The sequence below is a fragment of the Dermacentor albipictus genome, unplaced genomic scaffold (assembly GCF_038994185.2).
Source record: "Dermacentor albipictus isolate Rhodes 1998 colony unplaced genomic scaffold, USDA_Dalb.pri_finalv2 scaffold_11, whole genome shotgun sequence".
NCBI classification, from domain to species: Eukaryota; Metazoa; Arthropoda; class Arachnida; order Ixodida; family Ixodidae; genus Dermacentor; species Dermacentor albipictus.
The window spans coordinates 13164079-13189288 of NW_027225565.1; the positions used below are offsets into that span (position 1 = coordinate 13164079).

At 49.8% G+C, this 25210-nt stretch overlaps 2 protein-coding genes across 4 annotated transcripts in view; one reads left to right on the top strand and one right to left on the bottom strand.

The window, feature by feature from the left end:
- Window positions 1–25210, top strand: part of LOC135914970 (zinc finger CCHC domain-containing protein 24-like) — a 360258-nt gene that overhangs the window by 208375 nt on the left and 126673 nt on the right. The window lies entirely within an intron of this gene.
- The window catches only part of LOC135914969 (sodium-coupled monocarboxylate transporter 2-like), a 161911-nt gene continuing 145036 nt past the window's right edge, over window positions 8336–25210 (bottom strand). For all 3 annotated transcript variants that reach the window (XM_065447908.1, XM_065447909.1, XM_065447910.1), the window contains 3 exons: window positions 12274–12377; window positions 8683–8777; window positions 8336–8619 (listed from right to left, as the gene is read on the bottom strand). In XM_065447908.1, the coding sequence (XP_065303980.1) occupies window positions 8524–8619; window positions 8683–8777; window positions 12274–12377 (295 nt within the window). In that variant the 3' untranslated portion in view covers window positions 8336–8523. The remainder of the gene's footprint in view (window positions 8620–8682; window positions 8778–12273; window positions 12378–25210) is intronic.

A 25210-nucleotide genomic window follows, 5' to 3' on the forward strand; every position in this document is an offset into this window, starting at 1 on the left:
CTATACAGTCAAGGGAGTCGTCCGAGACATTTCTTTCGAAGAAGACGCCAAGTCCGTTCACCTCAATATCGTCAACAAGAGGAACGCGAATGCCTTAGCGGCCAAAATACTCAGCAAGACCACGTCGGTCATCATCGCCTTCGATGGTGGCCGGGTGCCAACGTAGGTGTACTACGGGGGTGCAATGCTCAGGTGCACCTTGTACAGAAAGCAGATTGACGTGCGCCACCAGTGCGGACGCGTCGGCCATCGCATGGACGTCTGCCCGAACCCCCAAGACCGTGTGTGTAGAGGCTGCGGAGCCACGAACCCAGACTCCTATCCCACAACCACGCCAAGGTGTCACCTTTGTGGGGGAGTGCATCCCACCGCGGACAAGACCTACAAGGCTCGATTCAAGATCCCCTTGTCTCGTTAAGAAACGACGCGGGGACCGACAGAGGGCAGCAGCGCAGGCCGCCCTCGAGCTACAGCAGCAGAACTACGACGAAAATTTCCCACCTGCCCCCCGCTACCGCTCTCGAGGCCGGGCTTGGTCTCGCTCGGCAGCGGGACCTCCATCCTGCAAGCAGAACAGGTCTCAAAGCCGGGGGCTCAGCAAAACCCCGGGACCGAGCCGTGGCCGTTCGAGCTCGCGGCGTCCGAAGCAAGCCGGCCGCCAAGACCCGGACCAACCTGACAAGGTGAGCTGGGCAGATGCGGTTAAGGGCTTGCTGAGACGCGAGGCCCAGGGAGCTACCGCCTCAGAACCCAGCAGTAAGAGGGACCCTAAGAATGTGGCATTAGAAGCAGTACAGCGTGAAAACGCACATTTATGCGCAGTCGTGCTGCAGTTAACCCAAGAAATTCACGAGATTAAGCAGTCGATGGCGCAGCCATGTATACCTAAGCCTGCTTTAGTTCCGACTCCCGCCACGAACGGCAACGACAGTGCGGCGCCGCCCGCAAGGAAACGCGCAGCGGCCAGTTCGGAGTCTCAACAGCTCGACAAGCTCGACAAGCTTGAATCAGCAGTAAGTGATTGGCGCAAAGCACATGTCACGATAAATGACTGGCGGAAAGAACAAGAAGTGAGGAAGCTGCCTTCTGAAATTCAAACCAGGATCTACAACATCGCCGTTGCGGTCAATAACCTCCCTGCTCGAACAGACAGGTTTGAAACCCATATAGACAAAATCGAGACTCACAAACGTCTTCGCCCACGCATGTAAATGATGCCCACCATGGGCCCTACAGTCATTCACACTAGCCCTATCTCAGGTAACGGACAAGTACAGCACCAAGATGGCAAGCCCCACTAACGAGCTCGTGGTGTGGCAGTGGAAATGTCGGGGCTTCTCTAAGAAGCAAGCACTGCTGCAACAATACGTCCGACATGCGCAACTGAAGCCCGAAGTTATGATGACACAGGAAACAGTAGGTACCGTACCAAAGCTTACAGGTTACACTGCGCATGCCTCGCCGATTACCGTTGATCGCGCACTCGCAATTTTAATTTGGAAAGGGTTAGTAGTGTAAGAACGCAGCCTACGTGACACACATGCGGAATAGATGCTTGTAGATCTCCTTCCCAATAGAACACGTAAACATAGTGTATTTCTCCTTTCACCTTAATGGCAAATCACCTGGTCCCGACAAGGTTGCGAACAAGCCTCTACGAAACCTCGATGATGCCTCGATAACCGCTCATACGGCATACGTCAACAAAAGCTGGCGAGCAGGTCGCATCCCAGAGGCGTGGAAACGCTGTAAGGCAGTCCTGATACCAAAGCCAGGCAAGCCGTCCAGCCTCGATCACTTGCGGCCCATTTCCCTCACATCCTGCGTTGGCAAGGTGATGGAGCACGCGTTCCTCTCCCGCATCAACCGCCACGTTGAGGACACTGGAGCCTACCCGCCCACTATGGTGGGCTTCCGGTCACACCTCTCCACTCAAGACGTCATGCTCTAGCTCTACCACCATATTTTCAACGACCCAACTAGCGGCAACCGGGCCATCCCCGGCCTAGATCTGGAAAAGGCATTTGACAATGTAGCACATGCAGCAATCCTGAGCCGAATAAACACGCTCAACATGGGTGAGCGAAGCTACAACTACATCAGAGACTTCCTGTCGCGCCGCACAGTCACCCTCACGGTTGACAGCATTACATCAGGCGAACACGCACCGGCAGTCCTCAAGGGTCGGTCATATCCTCTCTCCTTTTCAACCTCGTGATGCAGGGTCTCCCTGCCTACCTCGACGAAATTGACGGCCTCCATCACGCCTTGTATGCAGATGACATCATCCTGTGGGTCGACAAGGGCAGTGACGGTCAGATAGAATGCACCTTACAAGCAGCGGTCTCTGCAGTCGAAACCTACTTCCAAGACACAGGTCTCCGACTATTTCCACTCAAATCGGAGCTGCTCCCCTACCGTTCGCGCCCCCGGCCCAAGCCTACAGGTGAATCGCGCCAATGTGACGAAATAATCTTCTATACACAAGACCGCTCCTGTATTCCCCGAGTCCCGAAAGTACGCATTCTCGGCAGGCATATAGCAGCCAACGGGTCAAACATAGAAGCTATCCGCAAAATCGAAGGCAAGGTTACATCGGCAACCCGCCTGATCAAACGCATTACAAACAAGCACACGGGCATGAAGCAGGACAGCGTCCCATGCGCCTCATACACTCTTTCGCAATTAGTCACATTACTTATGTGGCTGCCTTCCACAACTGGAATGCCATCGAAAGGGAGAAAATCAACACCCTTATACGCAAGACTTACAGATTGCCCTTGGCATACCGGAGACTACAAGCACTGCTCTTCTGCTACAGCTGGGGTTATACAACACGCTTCAGGAAATCGTGGATGCGCTATGAGCCTCGCCACCCGATTGCATGTCCCTGACAGCCACGGGCCGGTACATGCTGCAGAAACTCGGTTTTAATTACCACGTTAAACGCGGTCACAAACAGGTCATTGCACCCGACCTCAGCGATGCGCTGATCGTCGCCCCTATTGCTCAAAACACAGACCTCGTATAGACCGTTTCATCGGGCGAGGAGGATAGGGCGCGCGGAGAGCCTTTCCTCCTCTCTGGCTTGGGCGATCCGGCGCGGCACTGCTTGAAAGTATTGCTGTCGCATGCTGCGGAACGATTTTGAGATGTTTTAGATGGTACTTTGGGAAATTTACGCCATGTCCGTTCATATAAGGTCGTCAGGGAAGCCTTTCGGTGCATCGGTAACTACAGTAGGCGGAAATATCTTTTGGGGGCGCAAAAATGTGACGCGTTTTATCAGCCGTGGTGTACGCACATTATCAGTCGCGGTGTGTGTATGTGTTGTGAACTATTTTGCTTTTATCAGTTTTAATTCAACAAAGAAAACTGGTGTCTCTGCATTAGCCGCATGAAATGGTAAATCTGCTCAATATCTGATTGCTTGGCGTAGGGAATAAAACATAAAACATAAGAGCACATGCTCGTGCACGGCCAACCTAAGGATACCACGAAACACCTAAGCGGCAGGCGCTGTTAAATATTTGTGATGCACTGGCATCGTTCTCGCGCATTTCAAATCTAGTAGGCTTCAAATTACCATATGTCTACGCTAGCCTTCCTGCATGAGGCCGATGGCGCTGCTCAACACAGCGATCACTGCAGTTGGTGAACCAGCACGATACATATGTAAGCTGTGCGCTTCGGCATTGCCTTTTTGGCCTGCATACAGCCATAATATATGAGGGATCGCATAAAAAGAATGCGATGCCTATTTTTGAGGACAAAATTTCCGTAATACGTGTGAGTGCCTCGTAGAGAACGGAACGAACACAACCAAAAAAATCGGTTATCATCCTCTTTCTCGAAAAAGCAAGAGAAAACGGGCTAACGCCGCAATAGGACCTCACATAGTCACGCCGCACAACGCTTATAGATGTATAACCGCTGATGCCGTTTGCTTGGACCATGCGGTATATAGAACAAAGATATATGTAATCCAGCACCTACCACTGCTTGCGATCGCGCAGTTCGTAACCAGTCCCTTTTTGTTGAACAAGCGTAATTCAGACTGTAAGGTATGCTGCTATCACTTGCCAAAACTATTATGCGAAGCATATTACGAGAGCTCAACCCAGCTCCTCAGGCGCGGCGGTGTCGCCATGAAACCACGTGACACCGTGACGTCACGACAGAAAAGAAGTGGCTTTGGCTCAACTCTTGCAAGACGGGCTGGGTGGGAATCGAACCAGGGTCTCCGGAGTGTGGGACGGAGACGCTACCACTGAGCCACGAGTACGATGCTTCAAAGCGGTACAAAAGCGCCTCTAGTGAATGCGGTGTTGCCTTAGAAACGAGCTGTTTCTAAGGCGTGCGTCTCTTGCTCAGGCGCACATTTCGTTGCCGCGCCGAACGCTGCTTTGCTCGACGCTCACCGCGTCCAATGCGGGGCGCGTAGTCGCTGCCCTGTAGCCCATTGTCTTACACCCCTTGGCGGGTCGACGGGAACGCTGTCGCGTTCCACTCTTGAAGGCGAAGCAGTAATGCATGAGTTGTTTCTTCGTCTAGCCGAACCAAATATAGCCAAGCAACAGCAGTTCACCAGGCTAAACAGTGGTTCAACAACTAAAATAAAGGCTAGTATGCTTCGCATCCTGGGCTTAACCTTACCTAAGCCACAGCCATTTTTTTTATTCAGGGGCGGAAACCTTATCCATCGAACCAAGTAGTCACGCAATGTAACCTGCAGCGAACAGTTTGAACGCTTGTCAAAGTATAACATCACCGCTCCTATCGTATATATCAGAACGGTACCCACACACGCTGCTACGATCGTCGCGTATGTTTCATGGCTCCTAAATCGCAGTTCAGAAATAGAGGATAATACTGCAATAAGGTCACATTAGTGATTGGAACATTCAGAAATACACAAGTGATCTCCGAGGCTGATTGTAGGCACGAATATGCCTGCGCGCACACATCGCGATGCATGCTCCGTCCACCTCAACGCCAGCAGAAATTCCGGCCATGACGCCTTAAACCACTTCAGCACGTCTCACAGAACCATTTACCGCGTAGAAGACGCACATCATACTAAACAGACCGCACGACCGCGAAAACAAACGCCAGAACCTGCCGCCGAGCGTATACCTGCCATGCGAAAGACCGCTTTCACCCAAGCCAGTATGGCGCTGCTCATAGGCGGCGCCACTGCGTTCACAATATGGCGGCGCCTACGAAAAAACGGTCTATATAATCGGGGCCGACGCCAGGCCAGTGCCAAGGCACTGCTGTGGTCCTTGGATGTAAAAAGGACTACGCGAGAACACCGGTTCACGACGGTAGTCGTAGGCGTCAATTCCCGGCTTACGCACGCGTGTATTGTCGGAACGGAATACCCAGAAACAGCGGAAGAGGTAGCGATTACGCTTGCGCTTACCGGCCCCCTCTGCGAGGTAGTTCTTAGCGACTCACAGTCCGCAGCTCGCAGCTAGGCGCGGGGGCGCAATTCCTCTGAAGCTCTCCAGATTCTAAGGAAAGCTGGTCGACAGCACTTCGATAACACCGCCATCATATGGTTTCCAGCGCACGTCGCCACCCCCACCGATGAGGGCCTCATTAACTTGAACGAGGTAGCACACCGCTCTGCGCGAGAACTGACCCGCCGCGCAGAATCGGAGACCGCCTCTTCGAGTTCGGAACTGCTGGCTCAAAACACGCGAGACCGCTTGGTCAGATACAATGACATCACCAAGCACTACCAGCTAGGCAGGTGGTTATTGCCCCCCACTTCACCCCAAACTTAAACGTCGCCAGGCAGTCGTCTGGCGACAACTGCGGACACAAACCTTCCCCAGTCCGGTGCGATTGCGGCACACTTTCCCGCGCAATACCCGAGTGCTCTCTGCAATTTATGTCAGGAAACTAGAGCGACGCTCTCAAACATGTTGTAGGAGTGTCGTGTTATATCAGCTACAATGTCAGTAGCTCCGGAGGCTTTTGCGTCGAAATGGGCCGCCGCTCTGCGCAGCTCCAACCTCCAGACGCAAGAGTGGGCTGTCCAGCAGGCCCGAGAGGCACCGACGAGGCAAGGCCTCGAAGGCCCCTAATGGGAGACCTGAGTCCGGGTTGATAAACTTTGCCGGATTTAAAACAAAGTTGTTTCCATCCATCCAGTTATTTTGTATTTCAATGCATAAGATGATATATTGTTAAGAAATTTTGATGGCGTATATCTCGAAAGTGGTGTCATCTAGGCAATTCTATACAGTAGATAGATAGATAGATAGATAGATAGATAGATAGATAGATAGATAGATAGATAGATAGATAGATAGATAGATAGATAGATAGATAGATAGATAGATAGATAGATAGATAGATAGATAGATAGATAGATAGATAGATAGGGCAACAGTGTGCCATAGACATCATCATCATCATCAGCCTAATTACGCCCACTGCAGGGCAAAGGCCTCTCCCATGCTTCTCCAACTACGCCGGTCATGTACTAATTGTGGCCATGTTGTCCCTGCAAACTTCTTAATCTTATCCGCCCACCTAACTTTCTGCTGACCTCTGCTACGCTTCCCTTCCCTTGGAATCCAGTCTGTAACCCTTAATGACCATCGGTTATCTTCCCTCCTCATTACATGTCCAGCCCATGCCCATTTCTTTTTCATGATTTCAACTAAGATATAAGTAACTCGCCTTTGTTCCCTCACCCAATCTGCTCTTTTCGTATCCCTTAACGTTACACCTATCATTCTTCTTTCCATAACTCGTTGCATCATCCTCAATTCAAGTAGAACCCTTTTCGTAAGCCTCCAGGTTTCTGCCCCGCACGTGAGTACTGGTAATACACAGCTGTTATATACTTTTCTTTTGAGGGATAATGGCAACTTGCTGTTCATGATCTGCGAATGCCTGCCAAACGCACCCCAGCCCATTCTTATTCCTCTGATTATTTCAGTCTCATAATCCGGATCCGCAGTCACTACCTGTCCTAAGTAGATGTATTCGCTTACCACTTCCAGTGCCTCACTACCTGTCGTAAACTGCTGTTCTCTTCCGAGACTCTTAAACATTACTTTAGTTTTCTGCAGATTAATTTTTAGACCCACCCTTCGGCTTTGCTTCTCCAGGTCAGTGAGCACGCATGGCAGTTGGTCCCCTGAGTTACTAAGCAAGGCAATATCATCAGCGAATCGCAAGTTACCAAGGTATTCTCCATTAACTCTTATCCCCAATTCATCCCAATCCAGGTCTCTGAATGCCTCCTGTAAACACGCTGTGAACAGCATTGGAAAGATCGTATCTCCGTGCCTGACGCCTTTCTTTATTGGGATTTTGTTGCTTTCTTTATGGAGGACTACGGTGGCTGTGGAGCCGCTATAGATATCGTTCAGTATTTTTACATACGGCTCGTCTACGCCCTGATTCCGCAATGCCTCCATGACTGCTCAGGTTTCGACTGAATCAAACGCTTTCTCGTAATCAATGAAAGCTATATATAAGGGTTTGTTATATTCCGCACATTTCTCTATCACCTGATTGATAGTGTGAATATGGTCTATTGTTGAGTAGCCTTTACGGAATCCTGCCTGGTCCTTTGGTTGACGGCAGTCAAAGGTGTTCCTGATTCTATTTGCAATTACCTTAGTAAATACTTAATAAATATTCGCCACAGACGACTACCTCCCAAAGCTAAACACATTCTTGGACACCAACCGGACAGCAACCTGTTTCGATGCGAAAGCGTCAAGTAGCCCATTGAGCGAAAAAGCCTGCACCGCCTGTAGTAGCGAAACTTCCCATTGGCTGCGATGCCTCTTCAGGAGCTCTCGAAACGCGCTCATGACGTCGGCTCGCGTTTGCGGGCTCGGGCCTCGACGGAGCAGAGTGCGTGAAACAATATACCTGCTGCCGCTGTATTGCGTGAGGGGAGAGGGAATCGCCGCGACGCCACGTCTCCCTCGCTCTCGCCTTGTTATCCGCTCGTTCCCTGTCCGCGCAGGTTGTCCCCTGCGTTCTAAGTGCGCCTCGTTAAGGTCAAATCAAAACGCGCCAAGCGTCTCAACGCGCTCGCTTGCGCGCGAGGAGGTCATAACTCGAAGGCCGCTCAGCGGAATTCAGTCGGATATTAACGCTGTCACATTCACAGCTCATCAGTAGGGCTTAGGTGTCCTCAAATTTTTTCTTGGCTGGGGAATGGTATAGAATATAGAAATAAATTTTCACACCACCTTTCTTCTACATCCGCTACCACATTAAGAAAAAGAAAAGGGAATGATGTTGTTCAAGAAAGATGGTGCTCAAGAAAACAAAGAGCCAGAATCAGACAGTTTGGGGGTGACAAAGTTGAAGTTGCTCCCGATTTATTGTCGCTACTTTCTACAGAGAACACGTACGGTGGGAAGTGCGTAACGTGCTGAATTATATCGCCATTTTTAGACGTTAAAAACAGAGAGGATTACTTATATGTGGCCTGTGTGACATGACAGAGTGCGAATCGTGTTCTATTGTAAAGCTTCGTTTCTATACAAAGCTCTCGTTGCCAAGTAGCGTGAAGGTTGTTTTCGTGTCCGACGTTGAGTCGTCGTCCTGTTGAGGTAGGACCTCGGAGGTCTTTGTCTGAAACAAAAAGCAATAGTATGTGTACACACACATTTTACCCAGAGCGTTTTTGCCACCCACCTTTTCATATCGAGGTAGCAGGCCCAATTTCCTCCATAATGACACAAAAATATCGCTCGTCAACCTTGTGTGGCTCTCCTTTACTTTCCTCCCGCCTGAAAGTGGCAAGGATAAGAACGCGAGCCTTACATAAAATAATAGCGTTACATCTAAGAGGGACCCACATCTCATTACGTACACTTAATGATAAATAAAGAAAACTGTTTTGACATCTGCAAGACAGAGAGAGAGAAAGCAGTTAAATGAGGGAGGGGGGAGTAGATAAATTAAGCATAAGAGAAATACCTGGTTTGCTCCCTTACCCTGGAGAGGGGAATGGGGAAGTACAAAGATGGAAAGGGAAGCACAGAAGTGAAGAACATGCGCGAAAGAGAGCATAAAAGGATTATAGTCGCCAAAATAAGTCGCTTCAACGTAGGAAGCTCAGTAGCGCCTTCATCGCCTACTGTTGCGATGACCGCATATAGTGCCGCATTCCAGGATCGTTTAGTCTGAATGCGCCCGGTCGTTGAGGAGTGCCAGCGCAGACTCAAGAAACCGCCTAAGGGTGCTGTAGCGAGGACAGCAGTAAACAACGTGCTCGATGGTTTCCCCACGCTGCCGCAACCGTCACAGGCAACAGTAGCTGTAATACCGATGCATCGATCAAGGGAGTTCGCAACACCTACACTAAGCCGCAGTCTGCAGAGAACAGTTCGGAGTAGTCCAGATGAGAGACGAAGTCGGAGAGACGGGTCCAGGCTATACAGACGCGTGTATTGTAGATTTGGTGTTGTGTTCCGCATGGACCATGTGGCATCACGCACGAGTATACGAATATTTGTTTCTGCATCTGCTCTTGACAGCGGGATGGTTTCTTGCACGCCAGTTTTATGGACACACCTAGCAATTTTTTCCGACTTGCATATTTATTATGTCGTATTGAGGAGATGTTGGTGCATTTAGGCGGTGCCGGCTGCTCCTTTTCAGACAAAACGGAGACGTACTAAGTGACATAAAGTCGGCATTGAAGAAAGGAAAGGTAACAAGAACGAGAAAGTAAGACTTTAAGTCAAGGGACACAAGCACAATAAACACAGCTCACAAGAGAGATAACGTAAAACATACTCGAAACGTGAAGTCAGCTTAAGTAATGCAGGAAAAACAACTCACGCAAGGAGTCACATAATGCATACTAAATGTAAAGTCAGCTCTCATAGACACACTAAATACAGAAAGCACCGAATTGAGGTCATATAAAGGCACATGAAATCAGGAACTGAAAGGAACACAAATAGGTCGAACGTAACACCGGCAGCTTACAAAGGATGACACAAGCAAACCAATATTTTCCAACACTATTACAAAAAAAATTGTCCTCAAATCACTGGAGGGCCACTAACGGTCGCCTTTGTAATGTATACATTGGCCATGGACCTAGGATCGTTTTGAGTCTTAAATACGTACATTGGACTTCGTATCAAATGACCTCTTTCCGTATCATGTCGCGGGCATTCCAGTAAAAGACGTTGGACATCCTTACCCGCAATGGCAGCGTCCGTCTCCAAATGTCTGCCACAGTGGCCTGAAAGCCACCGAAAAATGATGTCGCGCACTTTCGTAGCAAATTGACGATGGAGCCCTCTAATTTCAAGCACTAGTCGAGCGTGTTATCCCCGGCGCAGGACAAACAGCGAACATTATGGCGCTGTCTTGGAATCGGCGAAGGCGCTCCATCTTGGACATGGCTCCTCATGGATGATCACACAAAGCGCGCTACGAAGAGCAACAAGCTCCGTCGCAGTCAACGGTGCACTTGGCGCTAACATTCCAGTAATTATTCACGCCTGGAGTCATCGAGGCTGTTGTTACGCAATAGCGCACACACTCTGGACGGCTTTCGCTGAGCGTTTGAACACGGTCACACAAATGTTTGAGTGATCTTCGAATTGAGTAAGGCTTGGCGAGTGCAGACACAAGAAGGACCTAGGAGAAGACAAACCGCTACACAACAACACATTACTGCTTTGTGATGTCTCATGTCCTTTTCGTGTAAGTGTTCGCTCTGTGCTACTCAATATAAAAAAGTATATATAACAAGCCCAAATTATTACCATATTCAAACTTCAATTATGCTTTTCACATTCCTTCTTGCCACAGTTCAGCTTAGTGAATTTCCCACTGTGCTTATGAGCCTTATAAAATATTAAGTACATCCAAAAGTAATCTTGGACTTAGGTGGTTAACGGAGGAGTACGAGGGGAGATTCGAGGTGAAGTGTCCAAGCATGGGTGCCAGCCAGCCTTGATCTCCATGGGTCCGTGTCATATATTCCTATTTCCGTATTATTTTCTATTCTTATTGCCTTTGCACATTGGCTTGCAGGACGCCACGCCTGCGTTGTCGCCGGTATCGGCCACTCATCGCGATAGCATAAGTAACTGGAATCGATGGAAAGAATTCTTACATAATACGACCCCCAGCCTTATTAGTTTAGGCACCACTGCCTGTTTTGCGTCATCTGTCGCACTATCCCCTCGAATCGTTTTGCACGTTTAGGCGTGCTTCGCGCAGTAGCTGAGGTATTTGTTGTGTGCATCTATGCTATCAAGCTTTAATTAAAACAAGACACGCACACTAATAATTATTTTCTTATGCTTGAGCGGCCATGAGTTAGCTGGCGAAAGTTCTTTGCAGTGACTTTTTATTGCGGAAGCACTTATAGGGACACCCCAGGCGAATTTTCTCAGCTGTCACCATCGCTGTTATGTTTTGTATAAGGTCCAAGTGCGTTAAATTCCTATTTCGCACCGCGTGCCGTATGTTGTGGACGTGAGGGGCGAAATGACGGCTTGTTGCGCGCCAACTTCTTGCACGCGTAACACTGAAGGTATGGTCATTGAGCGCGCGCAAAAGAGTTGGGACAGTTGAGTGCAAGGTAACGTGATCAAGCATGCTTTAAGGTGGAATGGGGAGGGCAATTGAGTGCGCGTTTTCTTCTTTAGCCCGGTCGTAGCTGCGCATCGCTCTCCGCGTGAATGAGTGCGGACGCGGCTCACGCGCTCTATCTCGGAGGTAATCTGCGACGTGTGCAAAGCTTCGTTGAGCTGACATGGCTGGTTGCTTCATTGGCGCTGTCTTCCCGTGCAACCTAGCACTTTAGATCGCGTAATCTTAAGTTTCGCAAACGTGATAAAGCGAGAGACAGCATTCTGGCTGCGCTCTTCATCACGCCAGCGTTGTGACAGCGAGCTTTCGCGTTCGAGTGAGATCTGTTCAGATTTATCTGTGCACGCAAGACACCATGCTTGATAATTTATTTACTAGCGGATGGTTACGGCAATTTATGCAGCCGATCAAACTACGGATCTCACTTCGTGTAGTTGTCTAATATTTTGCTATCGTTATCAATGCTTCGCCTTTCCGGCAAAACTGCGACTTTCTTGCTATCATGCCAGGTGGACACGGATTACTGTAGTCGAAGTAAGAGTAAGGCCAACATCTATGAAAACACCATGACGGAAGCGTCCGAAGCTTCAAATTCTCACAGAAATCCAGCAGTGCCAGGGCGCACACCAGCGAGTTCCCTTCGCTCCAAGGCAAGGTACGAACCTGTGAGCAGGCTGACGATCAGACCAATGAGTATAGTGAGTCCCGCAGAAGCCAAGACTCCCCAGTTTGACGAGAAACGATACAACGGGAACACGTCGGCGTTGCTGTAACGAGAGAAATTCAATTCATGAAACCCTTTCCGGCATTGCGGTACACTGCAACAGTGGTGCTGTTTGCTCCGACTTCGCGTACATTTAACTCCCAACGCAGCGGGTATTTGCATTCCGTGATTATAGGGCGAAAATGGCGTTCTGCTGACTGTTTCATAAGAGTCGTATGCGAGAGAGAGAAAAAAGTGCGCACGTGTGCAGATAGATGAAGGCGGGTGACAATAATTATCTATGAAGAGAAGAAAGGAAGTTGGGGAGGTTAAACAGAGCAGCGTCCGTTTGGGTAGGCCATACACATAAGTGAATAAATAGAAAGACAGAGGAACAGAAGGCTCCCTGAACACATGCGGTGCACAAAGAAAATGTTAAGATTATCAAAGGCTGTCACACAGTCTACTGCGTTTTAATACGAAGCATTCTATGCCTCAACACCCCACTTTGCCTTGGAGCACTGCGCCGGCAGATGGCGCCTCATGTCTGGAGCGAAACAGAGTGCGTGAGATTTTGTGGCTTATGGAGGCGCTTTACGGCGACGAAATCATAAGTTTTTTGTGCATGCTTTGAGCTTGCTTCTTTTTTTGGTTTGCTAGTTTTTCTGCCTTTAAATATTAATTGGGTAGCTTTCTTTTTCTTTTCTTTTCTTTTTTGTTGTCTCTTTCTTATCTCGTGTGCGCGGGCGTGTTTCGTGTACATTTGGTTCTGCAGGATAGTCACAGCGTCCTTTCGCGCCACGTGCTTCAACACGTGCAACCGGGTGGGATGTTACGTCTTTATAGCCTTTAAATAGTAGCTCGTAAGTGGCGAGACTAATAGCTATTAGCGGTTTTACTGTGTGTGTTTTTGTAACAAAGTGAGAGCGTGGCCGCGTGGTTGAACACGTGCGAAAACGTGTCATACCTTAAGAGGAAGCTTTAGCTCGGGCCCAACTCCGACGCGGCCTATTCAAATACATGTAAAAACGCAAAAACCTTTTTCTGAGATAACCCCTGGACCGATTTTAATGAAATTTGTTGCTTTTGAGAGAGAAAGTTAAATTCTAGTGACTGTTGGAAGCGGAATTTTGATTTAGGGCTCGCAATTTGTTAAAGAGATTTACAAAATTTCAGAAGTTTGAAAAAAATAGAAGCACGAAGTTTACAAACTAATAGCTCTGCATCAAGAACAGATATTGCGGTTCTGTAAACGGCATCCATTAGATCATTGAAAGCGGACAAATTTCATATGTCATTTTACATCTTACGTGAGTTTGTTACGTTGTTTACGAGGGTTCTGCAAAAGTTGTAATTACATATTAATAAATTTTTTGAGATTCATGTATAAGATGTCAGATTTGTCCGCTTTAGATGTGCTATTAAGCACAATTCACAGAATTGCGATAACACCTATTCTTGCTGACTTACAGAGTTGTAAACTTGATAGTTTCGTTTTCTAAAAATTTGCGATTTTTGCCAATTTTTAATAAAAAATTGACGACCTAAATCGGACATTCTAAACCAACAGTCACTAGATTTTAAGTGTTTCTTTTAAATGCAACAAACCCTGTCAAATTTGGTGCTGTGGTTGCGGAGAAAAACGAATTCTCCTTTTACATGTATTTAGATAGGAGCACCCGAGCTAAAGCTTCCTCTTAAGTCTGTGCGGCATTGATTGCGTTAAAACATTGGTGATAATTACTCACCGATGGGGAAAGTAAATATGTCCGCAATACAGTTTAGTAAGAGGCGATTGGAAGATTGGTGGAAGAAAAGTAGGGAAATGACGAGAAACGGAGACGTACAAAAGGAAATTTTGCAAAAGGGGGTCAGGGAATTTGGTTGTGGGAGTTCGTCGTGGTCCTTCTTGCTCTTTCTTTTTTTCAATCTAGTTAGGACATTAGGCATTATATTAGCAAGAGCTTGGTGGTGCAACCTACCGCTCCGTTTCAAAGGGGACGTTACTAACATCCATGCATACATCCACCCATCCATCCATCCATCCATCCATCCATCCATCCATCCATACGAAACAGCCCGGGAACAGAAGGCTTCTGGACTGATGTATAGGGACGAAATAGTTCCGCTAGCGGACAATGCAAGGAATATACGAAGAGTTGCAGATATAAATAGCAATGCAGCAATGAATCTCGGCATTAAGCACAGAGAAATCGCGAATTATGATCTTTAGTTAGGAGACGAGTGATGACGTGGTATCAATTCAACAGGAAGCCATACCCATATTCAAGAAATATCAATGCCTGCATGATTACATAATCGAAAGAAAGCCCTACTGAAGCGTCCACCAAGATATTCTAAATATCAAAGAGAAGCGGAATGCAGCGATAATAAAAGAAAGCCACTTTGGAGCTACAACAAATACGAAGTGCTGCGAGAAAATTGGAAAAGTGTATGGTGACAGAGCTAACATTCGCAAATGCATTTTGTGCTATAAATCATAAGTCATGTCCGGGTTGGAGATTACCCAAAAGGCGGTGAGGAGAGAGAAAAACCTTTTTTGTCACTGCATGGTTGGAAGTCAGGGCAGGTAGGCCTAGTGTGGCTCCCAGTTGGGGGCGACGTCTTGGGCCCACGAGACGAGTGCCAGTTGTGTTTTCTTGTTTGCTCTTGTGAGCAGCTGGTTCCCAAGCCTCCTCGGAGGGAGCTGGCAGTAATGATTGTGGGGGAGGGTTACCCTCGCATCCTCAGAGAATATGTGCCCGAGTGGCGAACACTCCGTGGTCGCACTTAGTAAAGACGGGGTCGTAATCCCCACCAATGATTAAATAAAGCCTAGAGTGACTGAGAATAGAATTGGTCTACAGTATGCGAAGCATGGTGGCTTGCGCTCGGTCGAGGTCAGGGTGGGGAAGCGGGTACACGCGTTTTGTCTCCTTGTAGAAGTTTGTAATGTCAGCATAGGATTTGGGGGCCTCTGCGAGAGCATTCGGGTTCGAGGGGCTGGCCTCCCCGTTAGTTAGGCCTCTGGCTAAACGGTCGACCCCTTCATTCCCAGAGTTCCCCGCGTGAGCGGGGAACTCTGGGAAGATTACAGTTTTGTCGAGAGCGCACCGCGGAGGATGTGTGCGTCGGGGAGACAAAATGAGTTTTTCGAGAAATTTTGGATGGCTTGTGTAGAGTCACTGAGAATCGTGTATGTGCGGGGATCCGCGATAGCTAGCGCGATCGCGACCTCTTCGGCAGCGGTGGAGGAGTGTGTGCGCACTGTAGCGGCACTGATGAGAGTGGTGGTTGGCGTCGCTACGCAGGCTACGTATGTGCTAGACTCGCATTTCGCTGCGTCCACGTACATGGCATGTTCGTCGGCGGAGTAGGTGACGTCTAAGGCTTGTGCCTTCAGTTGGCGGCGCCTATCTTGGCGGCCGGGTAGCATATTCTTGGCCATGGGTTTGATGACCAGCCGACTGCAGACTCCAGTCGGGAAGGAAGCAGTGGGGTGGATGTCACCTGTAGGGTTGATGTTAAGACGGTTAAGAATGTAAGGACCGTGTTTGGCGCGAGAAAGACGGTGTATCTGTGCAGTCTTGTGTGCCTCTATCAGCTCTGGGAGGATGTTGTATACTCCAAGCTGGAGGAGACGCTGTGTGCTGGTGGACTGAGGCAGTCCAATTGCCGCCTTGTACGCCGAACGAACGATGCTACTTACCGCCTCTTCGTCTTTGCGACGGAGGTGCTAATAAAGGAATGGGTAGACAATCTTAGTAATAAGGTAGGATTGTGTGAGGTGGCAGAGGTTGGTCTCCCGCATTCGCCTGCGGCGAGTGAAGATGCGGTGGATTAGGCCGTTGATTTGGTGGGCTGTAGTTCGGAGGCGTTGGATGGCTTCCAAGTTCTGCGTGTTGTTCTGCACCACCATGCCTAACACGCGGGTGGTCTGTAAGGGGGGTATGGGGTGGGTGGCAATATGGAGCGTGATCGTCTCTTGAGGGCGTGGTTGGCTCTTGAGCGTAGTTCAGATTTCGTGTGCGAACAAACGAGACCGTTTGCCTGCGCATAAGTGTGGATGGTGTCGATTGCCTGTTGTAGTGAATCTTGTATCTCCCTGTCTGAGCCAAAGTTTGTCCAGAGGGTGATATCGTCGGCGTATATTGAGTGCTTTATGTGGGGTATGGTGTCGAGAAGTGTGGGAAGGCCTCACATAGTAATGTTGAATAGGAACGAGCACAAAACAGCTCCCTGTGGTGTTCCCCGGGTGCCCATGGTGACTTTGTCACTGCAGAGGTCTCCAATGTGGAGTTCAGCAGTTCGGTTGTGGAGAAAGTTGACAATATAGTTGTAGGTGCGAGTACCTACGTTCATCTGTGACAGGTTGGTCAGTATAGAAGCGTGCGACACGTTGTCGAACGCTTTACTGACGTCGAGGCCGAGAATGGTGCGTGTCGCCCGGATGGGACCCGGGTCGAGTATGTCGGGTTGTATTTGCCACATGATGTCCTGTGTAGAGAGTCCAGCCCGGAACTCAAACATGGTGGGAGTGAGGGCATCCTCCTTGTCTGCGTGAGTTTAGAGTCTGTTTAGAACTACTTGCTTCAAACCATCCCCAGGCAAGACGTGAGCGAGATGGGCCGGAGGTTGCCCAGATCAAGTCGTTTGCCTGGTTTGGCTATGAAGATTACCTTGGCATGCTTCCAGGAGTCTGGAAGGCGACCTTCATGCCAGTGGTGGTTGAAAAGGTCCGAAAGTGCTGCTACCGACTGGTCGTCGAGGTTGCGGAGCATTTTGTTGGTGATACGGTCATCGTCGGCGGCCGCGGTAGTCTTGCTGCGGTTGAGAGCGGCGCGGACTTCCGACGCCATGATGTCTCTGTCCATGTCTGGGTTCTGGGAGCCTTTGTAACTTAAGGGGGTGGGATTGTCGGTGGAGGTGTTGATGTATTTGTATTTCAATGTAACGAGGAGTTCCTGGTTCGCGCCTGGAAACGCGTGTATGACACGGTTGAGATTCTTGTGTGATGCAGACTTGGTGTGGGTCGGATCAAGCAAGTGCTTGAGTAGAAACCATGTGTTCTTGCATCCCAACTGCCCGTCGAGTCGGTCGCAATTCAGATGCGATTGTTCGTGACTAAGTTTGTGTAGTGTAGGTTTCGATCTCTCGTTCGTGGCGAGCGAGGCGAAGCTTGAGAGGGCGGTTGTGTTTGCGTCGGAGCCAGTGAGCGTGGGGGCTGCGCTTGGCTTCCCACGTTTGCATGAGTTTAACATCTGGGGTGGGGCCACCCTCCTCCTGGGCACGCTCCGTGCTCCTGGGTGACTGTGGAGGTGGCGTTGGCTACGTCGCGGAGCAGAGTATCTGTCCATGTGTCGAGGTCGTCTGTGGGGCTTTGCGGACGCTGAGGTCGTACGTACCGGAAAGCGTCCCAGTTGGTGGGTTTGAATATGCGGTGGGGGCCCTTGCTGTGTGTGGCTGTAAAGGTGGAGCGGAGAACATAGTGATCGCCACCTATGTTCATACCGAGATTTTCCCAGCGCGCATTTGGGATGTTGCGGGTGCAAGTGAGGTCGGGCAGCTGTCTTTCGTGATGCTGTTACCGAAACGGGTGAGCCGTTCGGGATCGAGGAGTAGCGTGAGAACCAGAGTCTGGGTAGTGTCCCAAGCCTTGGCTCCTTTGCGACCGCATGTTTTGCGGGGGTAGCCCCACATGGTGTGCGGTGCGTTAAAGTCAGCCACTATAAGTAACATCTCGTTCCGCGCGGTCGCACACGCCTTGCGGAGGAGAGTGGCTACATTAGTGATCTTGTCACTTGGGGGCTTTACACGTTCCGGATGTTGAGCGGGGATTCGGTTCAGCTGTTTGGAAAAGGGCGGTGGGCCGACTGGCTTTAGGGGCCCACAGTAAAACCGCGAATTAGGCCGTCCAAGGTGACATGGGTTGAGTTTAATCGAAGTCGGAGAAGCGCAGGTTAAGATTAGTTTTGAAGAAAGACCCTAAGGAACGTTGATGAAAAGGAATGACCGGTGAAAGTGCACAAATATCTGTACTGCAAAAGTGTGCACACAGAATGGAAGAAGAGGTCAACAAAGTTGGCAACGAAGCACTGGGTAACTGAAAGTGTAACGACACAACCAGGAGTAATAAACGAGAAAGGGAGAGACGGTAAATTGGATGCAAAGGCTGAAAACAAAAAGACCACTCAGGTTTTTAAGAAAACTTGAAGAAATCAGGAGCGAAAGTCTGTATGATAACAAAGGGCAATGTCTTGCCATGTGAGGCCCGAGCTGGCTGCCAAAGCACGAGAACATACCGACCAAATATGCGCCACAGGATGAGACATACGTGTGTGCTTAAAAAAAGACGAAAAAAAGATAGAAAGCGCCCGGAACTGGCTTCGCACATCTTAATGGAATGCCACGATATTCAGCCAGCAAGACCCGTAAGGAACGTCCACCTTCCAGAAGCATTGGGATTCAAAGAGCATGGAAGGATTAACTGGATAGCAGTCGAGATAAGGAAGTTACGATTAGAATATCGGTGATGAAAAGCAGCGAAGTAATACAGTACAGGGAAGTACAGTGCAGCAATAGAGGTCTTAAGTACGAAAGATAAGGTCGAGGTCAGATAGGCAAAAGGTCAGATCACGATAGGTGTACTAAAACCTAATTAAATCAAGCAGGCTAGGGTGCTATTTGTCCCCCTACCGTTTCCAAGCGGATGACAATAAACATCATCATCGGAACAAAAGGCGCAAACCATCAGGCGTTCTCAGCAAAAAGTAACTGCGCAATTAGGTTTCCGTTATGCGGCCAAAACCGACGCCGAGGCACCGAGTCAGTCGGTCGGCCCGTGTGCACAAAGCGCCAAATCGACGAGCGGTTGCAAGCACGTTAAGGGCGCGAGGCGAATGATCGGTGGACGGTTGCGATGGATGCGGAGGAATGTGGTCATTGTTTGAAAGAGCGTACGGTGAGTCGGCGGACTGTTGCGCCGAAGACTATCCCGGCAACTAACCACTAATACAGGTGCCGATGAGTACTTTGTTGATCATTTTCCCCAGTTTGAGTTTCGTGCCACGCGCAAGGTCGGCGATCGGTTATGTTTGGTATGGTACGTTGCTGTCCGCCCTATTGGAAAATCCCTGGCCACCGCGAGAGCTGGAGGTCTCTTAGATTATATCTTCATGAGGGGTATCAAGCAGTTTGGACTTGGACGTTACGTCTATCACTTCTCTTTACACACGCCAGTCTTCTCCATCCTTGAAGTGTCTCAGATTGTGATGCTTATGTAGTGCCTTCGAAACGTACCAGGTTCGGTAATTATACATCCAAGTGCTTCGTGCAACAATGATTACCGCAGTGCGTGACAGCCGAAAATCCTTTTTTTTATATAGTTACGGGGAGAAAATGAATGCATTTACAATATATACAACTACAAGGTTGTAGCTAGCCAGGGCAACACCATCTACCAATCCTCGAGACACTTCAACCTCCTCTTGACCTCCCAACGTCCTTTGTCAACACCGGCGCAAACTTGTACGTGAGACTAACCGGCGGCGGCACAAGAGTCGTCTCGATGCTTCCTAGGGCGTCGGATCAGTGTGCGAGTGATAGGGCTTTAGTCGCGAAACGTGCACGATATCAGTTCTTGGTGGGGTAGAAGACGTCGAAGTCACAGGTGATATCTCATATGTGAGGCTGGTGACTTGGCGAAGAACGTGGTAGGGCCCGACGTATCGCGGCAGCAGTTTTTCGCAAAGGCTGACGCGACGGGAGGGTAACCAAAGCAGGACAAGTGACCCAGGGCTGAAATGAACGTCCCGACGACGAGTGTCCTAACGGTGCTTTTGGATAGTCTGAGACGCCGGAAGACGGTCACGGGCAATGCGACGTGCTGTGGCCGTGCGAACAATGGCGTCGTGAGCATAGAACGTGATTGTGTCGGCATCGGAAGGAAACAGCGACTCAAGCGGCACGAGTGGGTCACGGCCATATAGTAGATAGAATGTAGAATAACAAGTAATATCGTTACGCGACGAATTGTATGCAAAATGTCACGAAGGGTAAGGTGCAGTCCCAATCCCGGTGATCATCGCAAACGTACATGGAGAGCATGTCCGTGAGTGTACGCTTGAGACGCTCGGTAAGTCCGTTTGCCTGTGGGTGGTAAGCCGTCGTGAACTTGTAGGACGTGGAGCAAGAGCGAAGGAGGTCGTCGACAACCTTAGAAAGAAAATAGCGGCATCTATTAGTGAGTAGCTGACGTGGGGCACCATGATGTAGGATCACTTCATGGAGGAGAGAATCAGCCATATCAGTTGCGCAGCTCGCAGGCAGAGCCCTTGTTGTGGCATAACGCGTGGTATAGTCCGTCGCAACGGTCACCCACTTGTTGCCCGAAGATGAAGTTGGAAAGGCGCCGAGGAGGTTCAGGCCGACGCTGATAAATGGCTCACTGGGGATATCGATAGCCTGAAGGTGCCCAACGGGAGACAATGGAGGCTTCTTGCGGCGTTGGCAAAGTTCGCAGGCAGCGACGTAACTTCGAACAGAACGGTATAGCCCAGGCCAGAAAAATCGCCTGCGCACACAGTCGTACGTACGAGAGACACCCAAATGGCCAGCGGTGGGCATATCGTGCAACTGAGAGAATTGTCGAGCGCAGATGCTGGGGAACGACGAGAAGCAGTTCAGCACCATGTGGACTCATATTGCGTCGGTGTAAGGTCCCTTCCTTGAGAACAAACATACGGAGGGAAACGTCCTGTTGCTCCGAGGTAACGCGTTCGATGACGGATCGCGAATATAGGTCATGACGCTACTCGTCGGCGATGCGTGAGAAGTCGGAGATCGACAAAACGCAGGTACCTGTATTGGTTTCGGTGCTATCGGGAGGGTCAACAGAATAACGGGAGATGCAGTCGGCGTCCTTATGTGGCCGCCCAGATTTGTAGGACACGGAAAAGTTGTACTCTTGGAGGCGTAAAGCCCAGCGGCCAAGACGCCCTGTCGGGTCTCTGAGTGAGGATAGCCAAAATAAGGCATGATGATCTGTCACGATGGTGAAATGCCGACAAAACAGGTAAGGGCGGAACTTAGCAATGCACCAAACTAGGGCCAAGCATTCACGTTCTGGTATGGAGTAGCTACGCTCTGGTGCTGAAAGAAGACGGCTAGCATACGCGATCAAGCGATTGGTATCCCGCTGTCGTTGGGACAAGATAGCGCCAATGCCATGGCCACTTGAATCAGTGCGAACTTCTTTGTAGGCATGTGGATCAAAATGACCCAGCACGGGTGAATTGATAAGGCGACTGATAACCGTTGTAAATGTTGCAGCCTGGTCGGGTCCTTAACAAAAATTGGTGTCCTTTTTGAGGAGGTCTGTGAGAGGACGAGCGATTTCGGCAAAGTTCTGGATAAATCGTCGAAAATAGGAACACAGCCCTAGAAAACTTCGGACATCGGTAGAAGAACGCGGAAGTGAAAACTCACCAACAGCACGAACTTTATCAGGATCAGGCTGGACGCCTGCAGCGTCAGCCAAGTGACCATGTACTCGTATTTGGCTGTGGCCGAAATGGCGTTTTGCAAAATTGACTTGTGGGTCAGCTCGGCGAAAAACAGCACGGATAGCTGAGAGTCGGTGGAGGTGGCTCTCAAACGTCGGTGAAAAAACAATGACGACATCAAGGTAGCAGAGGCATGTGGTCCATTTGAATGCACGCAGAAGAGAGTCAATCATGCGCTCGAAGGTAGCAGGGGCATTACACAGTCCGAAAGGCAGCACATTAAATTGGTAGAGACCAGCTGGGGGGAAGAAGGCGGTCTTTTCGCGATCTCGTTCATCCACTGCGATTTGCCAGTAGCCAGAGGGCAAATCAATCGACAAAAATAACTGGCACCGTGTAAGCTGTCCAGCGCGTCATCAATACTCGAAAGCGGATACACATCCTCTTTGGCAATCTTATTGAGGTGACGGTAATCGATACAAAATCTCCAGGTATTGCCCTTAGTTTTAACCAAAACAACAGGTGACGCCCACGGACTGCAGGAAGGCTCGATAATATCTTTGGAGAGCATTTTGTCCACCTCCATTTGGATCCCCTGGCGTTCAGCCGCAGATACACGGTAAGGCTGCTGGTGTATAGGAGGAGCGTTGCCTGTGGGGATTGGACGGGTGACGACACGGGTTCGATCTAGCAGGCGATTGCCAAAATAACAGAAGTCTTCATAGGACATCAGAATGCGGCGACGGGCGTCGGCACAAGCCGGTCGTAGATCAGTAGATAACATTCGCGTAAACTTGTCGTTGCATGAACTATAGAAGGTGCAGAAGCTGATGCATGTCGAATCGTGGTTCGGGCGTAAGAGCAGCTACTCCACAGTCTTCCAAAGGGGACAGCGCAGCGAGAGATAGACCCTTAGGAAGCACTTGCAGACACGAGTCAAAGTTCAGAAGAGGAAGCCACGCTCGATTGTTGACAAGAGTTACAATTGAGCTAGGTAGTGCTTTTTGGCGTGCTAGGAGGACGTCGCGAAGTGGGGACACCACGTAAGAACCATCTCGAAGTGGTGGAGAAAGCAACATGAGGGCGTAAGCCGCAGCATCAGGCTACAGTCGAACAAATTTCGTAGAACTAAGTCGGGACATGTGGTCGTCGGTCGGGTCAGCAAAGTAAAGGGGCAGTTCAAGGCGAAGAATGTCGGTTGCACAGTCAATAGGTGCTGAATGGGCAGTCAGAAAGTCGATTCCAAGAATCACTTCGTGGGGACACTCGGCCAGTACAGTGAAGATGACTAACACTGGACGGCCCCCAGTGTTAACACGGACGGTGCACATTCCCATCATGGCTGCTCTACTTCCATTAGCTACTGGGACGGCAGGCGACTCGCCAGATGTCAGGACTTTACGGCGACGGCTACGAAGATCTGATCGCATAATCGACACCTGAGCGCCAGTATCGATGACGGCTTGAACGGATACATCATCAACAAAAATTTCAATAAGGTTCGGTCGAGCAGCAGGGCTCAGTAGAGGTTTCGCAGCCCGAGTCGTCATTGCAGCCTCACCTCCAGGGTCTGTATTGCTTAGTTTCTCGAGAAGCGGCCCGCGTAGGATGGGGACGAGGGGCGTCGAGGTGTAGGCGAACGGGACTGACGGCGTTGCGGCGAGGGCGAGTGGCTAGTGGTGTTTCCCCTATGGGGAAGGCCGGCATGGTATGGTTCAGAGGGGCGACACAGGCCGAGGGTCTCGGTCGAAGCGGCGATCAGCATATGATCGACGCGAGGAGTACCAGCGGCTACTATGGCAGTGACAGGAGATGTAACCGACACGGGAGCAAGCAAAGCAGATTGGCCTGTCATCCGGTGGTCGCCACTCAGAAGGGTTCCGATATCGATTCGGGAATCACTGTCGAGGTGCAGCAGAGGCAATGACAGAAGCGGTACGGGTGGGACGTGGGTAGACGGCAGACTGGATGTCCATGTTTGCAATTTCTTGGTGGACAACAGCTTGAATGAGCGAAATGGTCATGTTGTCATGCGTATGGGGGCGGTGAGAACCTGGAGCCATAGCCTCAAGTTCACGACGGATGAGCTGTGTCAAGCTTGGCGTTGTAGGCAGCTGTGACGCCGGGGGATTGTTGCAGGAGGAAGTGGCAGCCGTATTCGGAAGTCGGTCGAAGCGTTGTACGATGCGTTTGCTTTTCACTTGTTCAAAATTCCGGCATTTTTTAATGATGGACTCAACTGTTGAGAAGTTCCTACAAAGCTGGCGGTTGAACGCATCGTCCGCGATGCCCTTCAAGATGTGTCCAACCTTATCGGCTTCCAGCATGTCCGCGTCCACTTTGCGGCAGAGAACGAGAACGTCTTGAATATGCGCGACGTATGATTCGGTTGACGTCTGGGCACGAGACGCTAGCTCTTACTTGGCCTCCATTTGACGTCCCACAGGTCTTCCAAAAAGATCGCGTAGCTTTTCCTTGAAGGAGACCCAGCATCTAATGTCGGCTTCATAAATCTCGAACCATACCTTCGCGGTTCCTCCCAAGTAAAAGATCACGTTGGCCAGCAGAAGTGTGGCATCCCACTTGTTGTGCTTACCGACGCGCTCATAGGACGTCAGCCAGTCTTCGACGTCGACCTTGCCAGTGCCGATGAAGATTCCCGGGTTACGCAGCTGGGTTAGCACTACTTCCACTGGTGTCTGAGCGGCGGAGGCAGCATCAATAGCCATAACAGCGGAACCGATGTGACGCTCGCAGCGAAGATCCAGGGCCGGTCTGTGGTGAGACTCACACCGCACGTCCACCAAAATGTTACGGGGAGAAAATAAATCCATTTACAATATACACAGTTACAATGTTGTAGCTCAGTAGCCAGCGCGACACCATCTACCGATCCTCGAGACACGGTAACCTGCTCTTCACCTCCCAACGTCCTTTTGTCCACACCGGCACAAACTCGTACGTGACAATATGAAGGGAAAGTATTACGCGCGAGGAGCTGGAGGCGCTTGATTGGGCCCAATAAAGAAAGAGAGAGAGAAAAAAAACGCCATGTAAAGCTTACAGCACAGCTGGGATTTTCGGTCCTCGTTGCTAAAGTCGTGTAGGCATAAAATGGTTCAACTAGCTGATGTCGCAGCGGCCGTTATCTGGGTTTGGTCAGCGTTTTAGGCACTGCGCCATGAGCTGTGCCCTTAATTTGCGGACATTCAACTGCGTGTGCACGCCGACTGTGTGCTTATCACAAACTTAGGTCATCGATAGTGCGTATGTCCGTTGCTAAATAAACGCACGAGCGTAAGCGTTCTTCGTTTATTTAAATTTCACCAGTACGAATGAGTGCACCGCATTTTTGCGGATTTATTTTCTACGTGAGGCCAGCATATGACTCGCG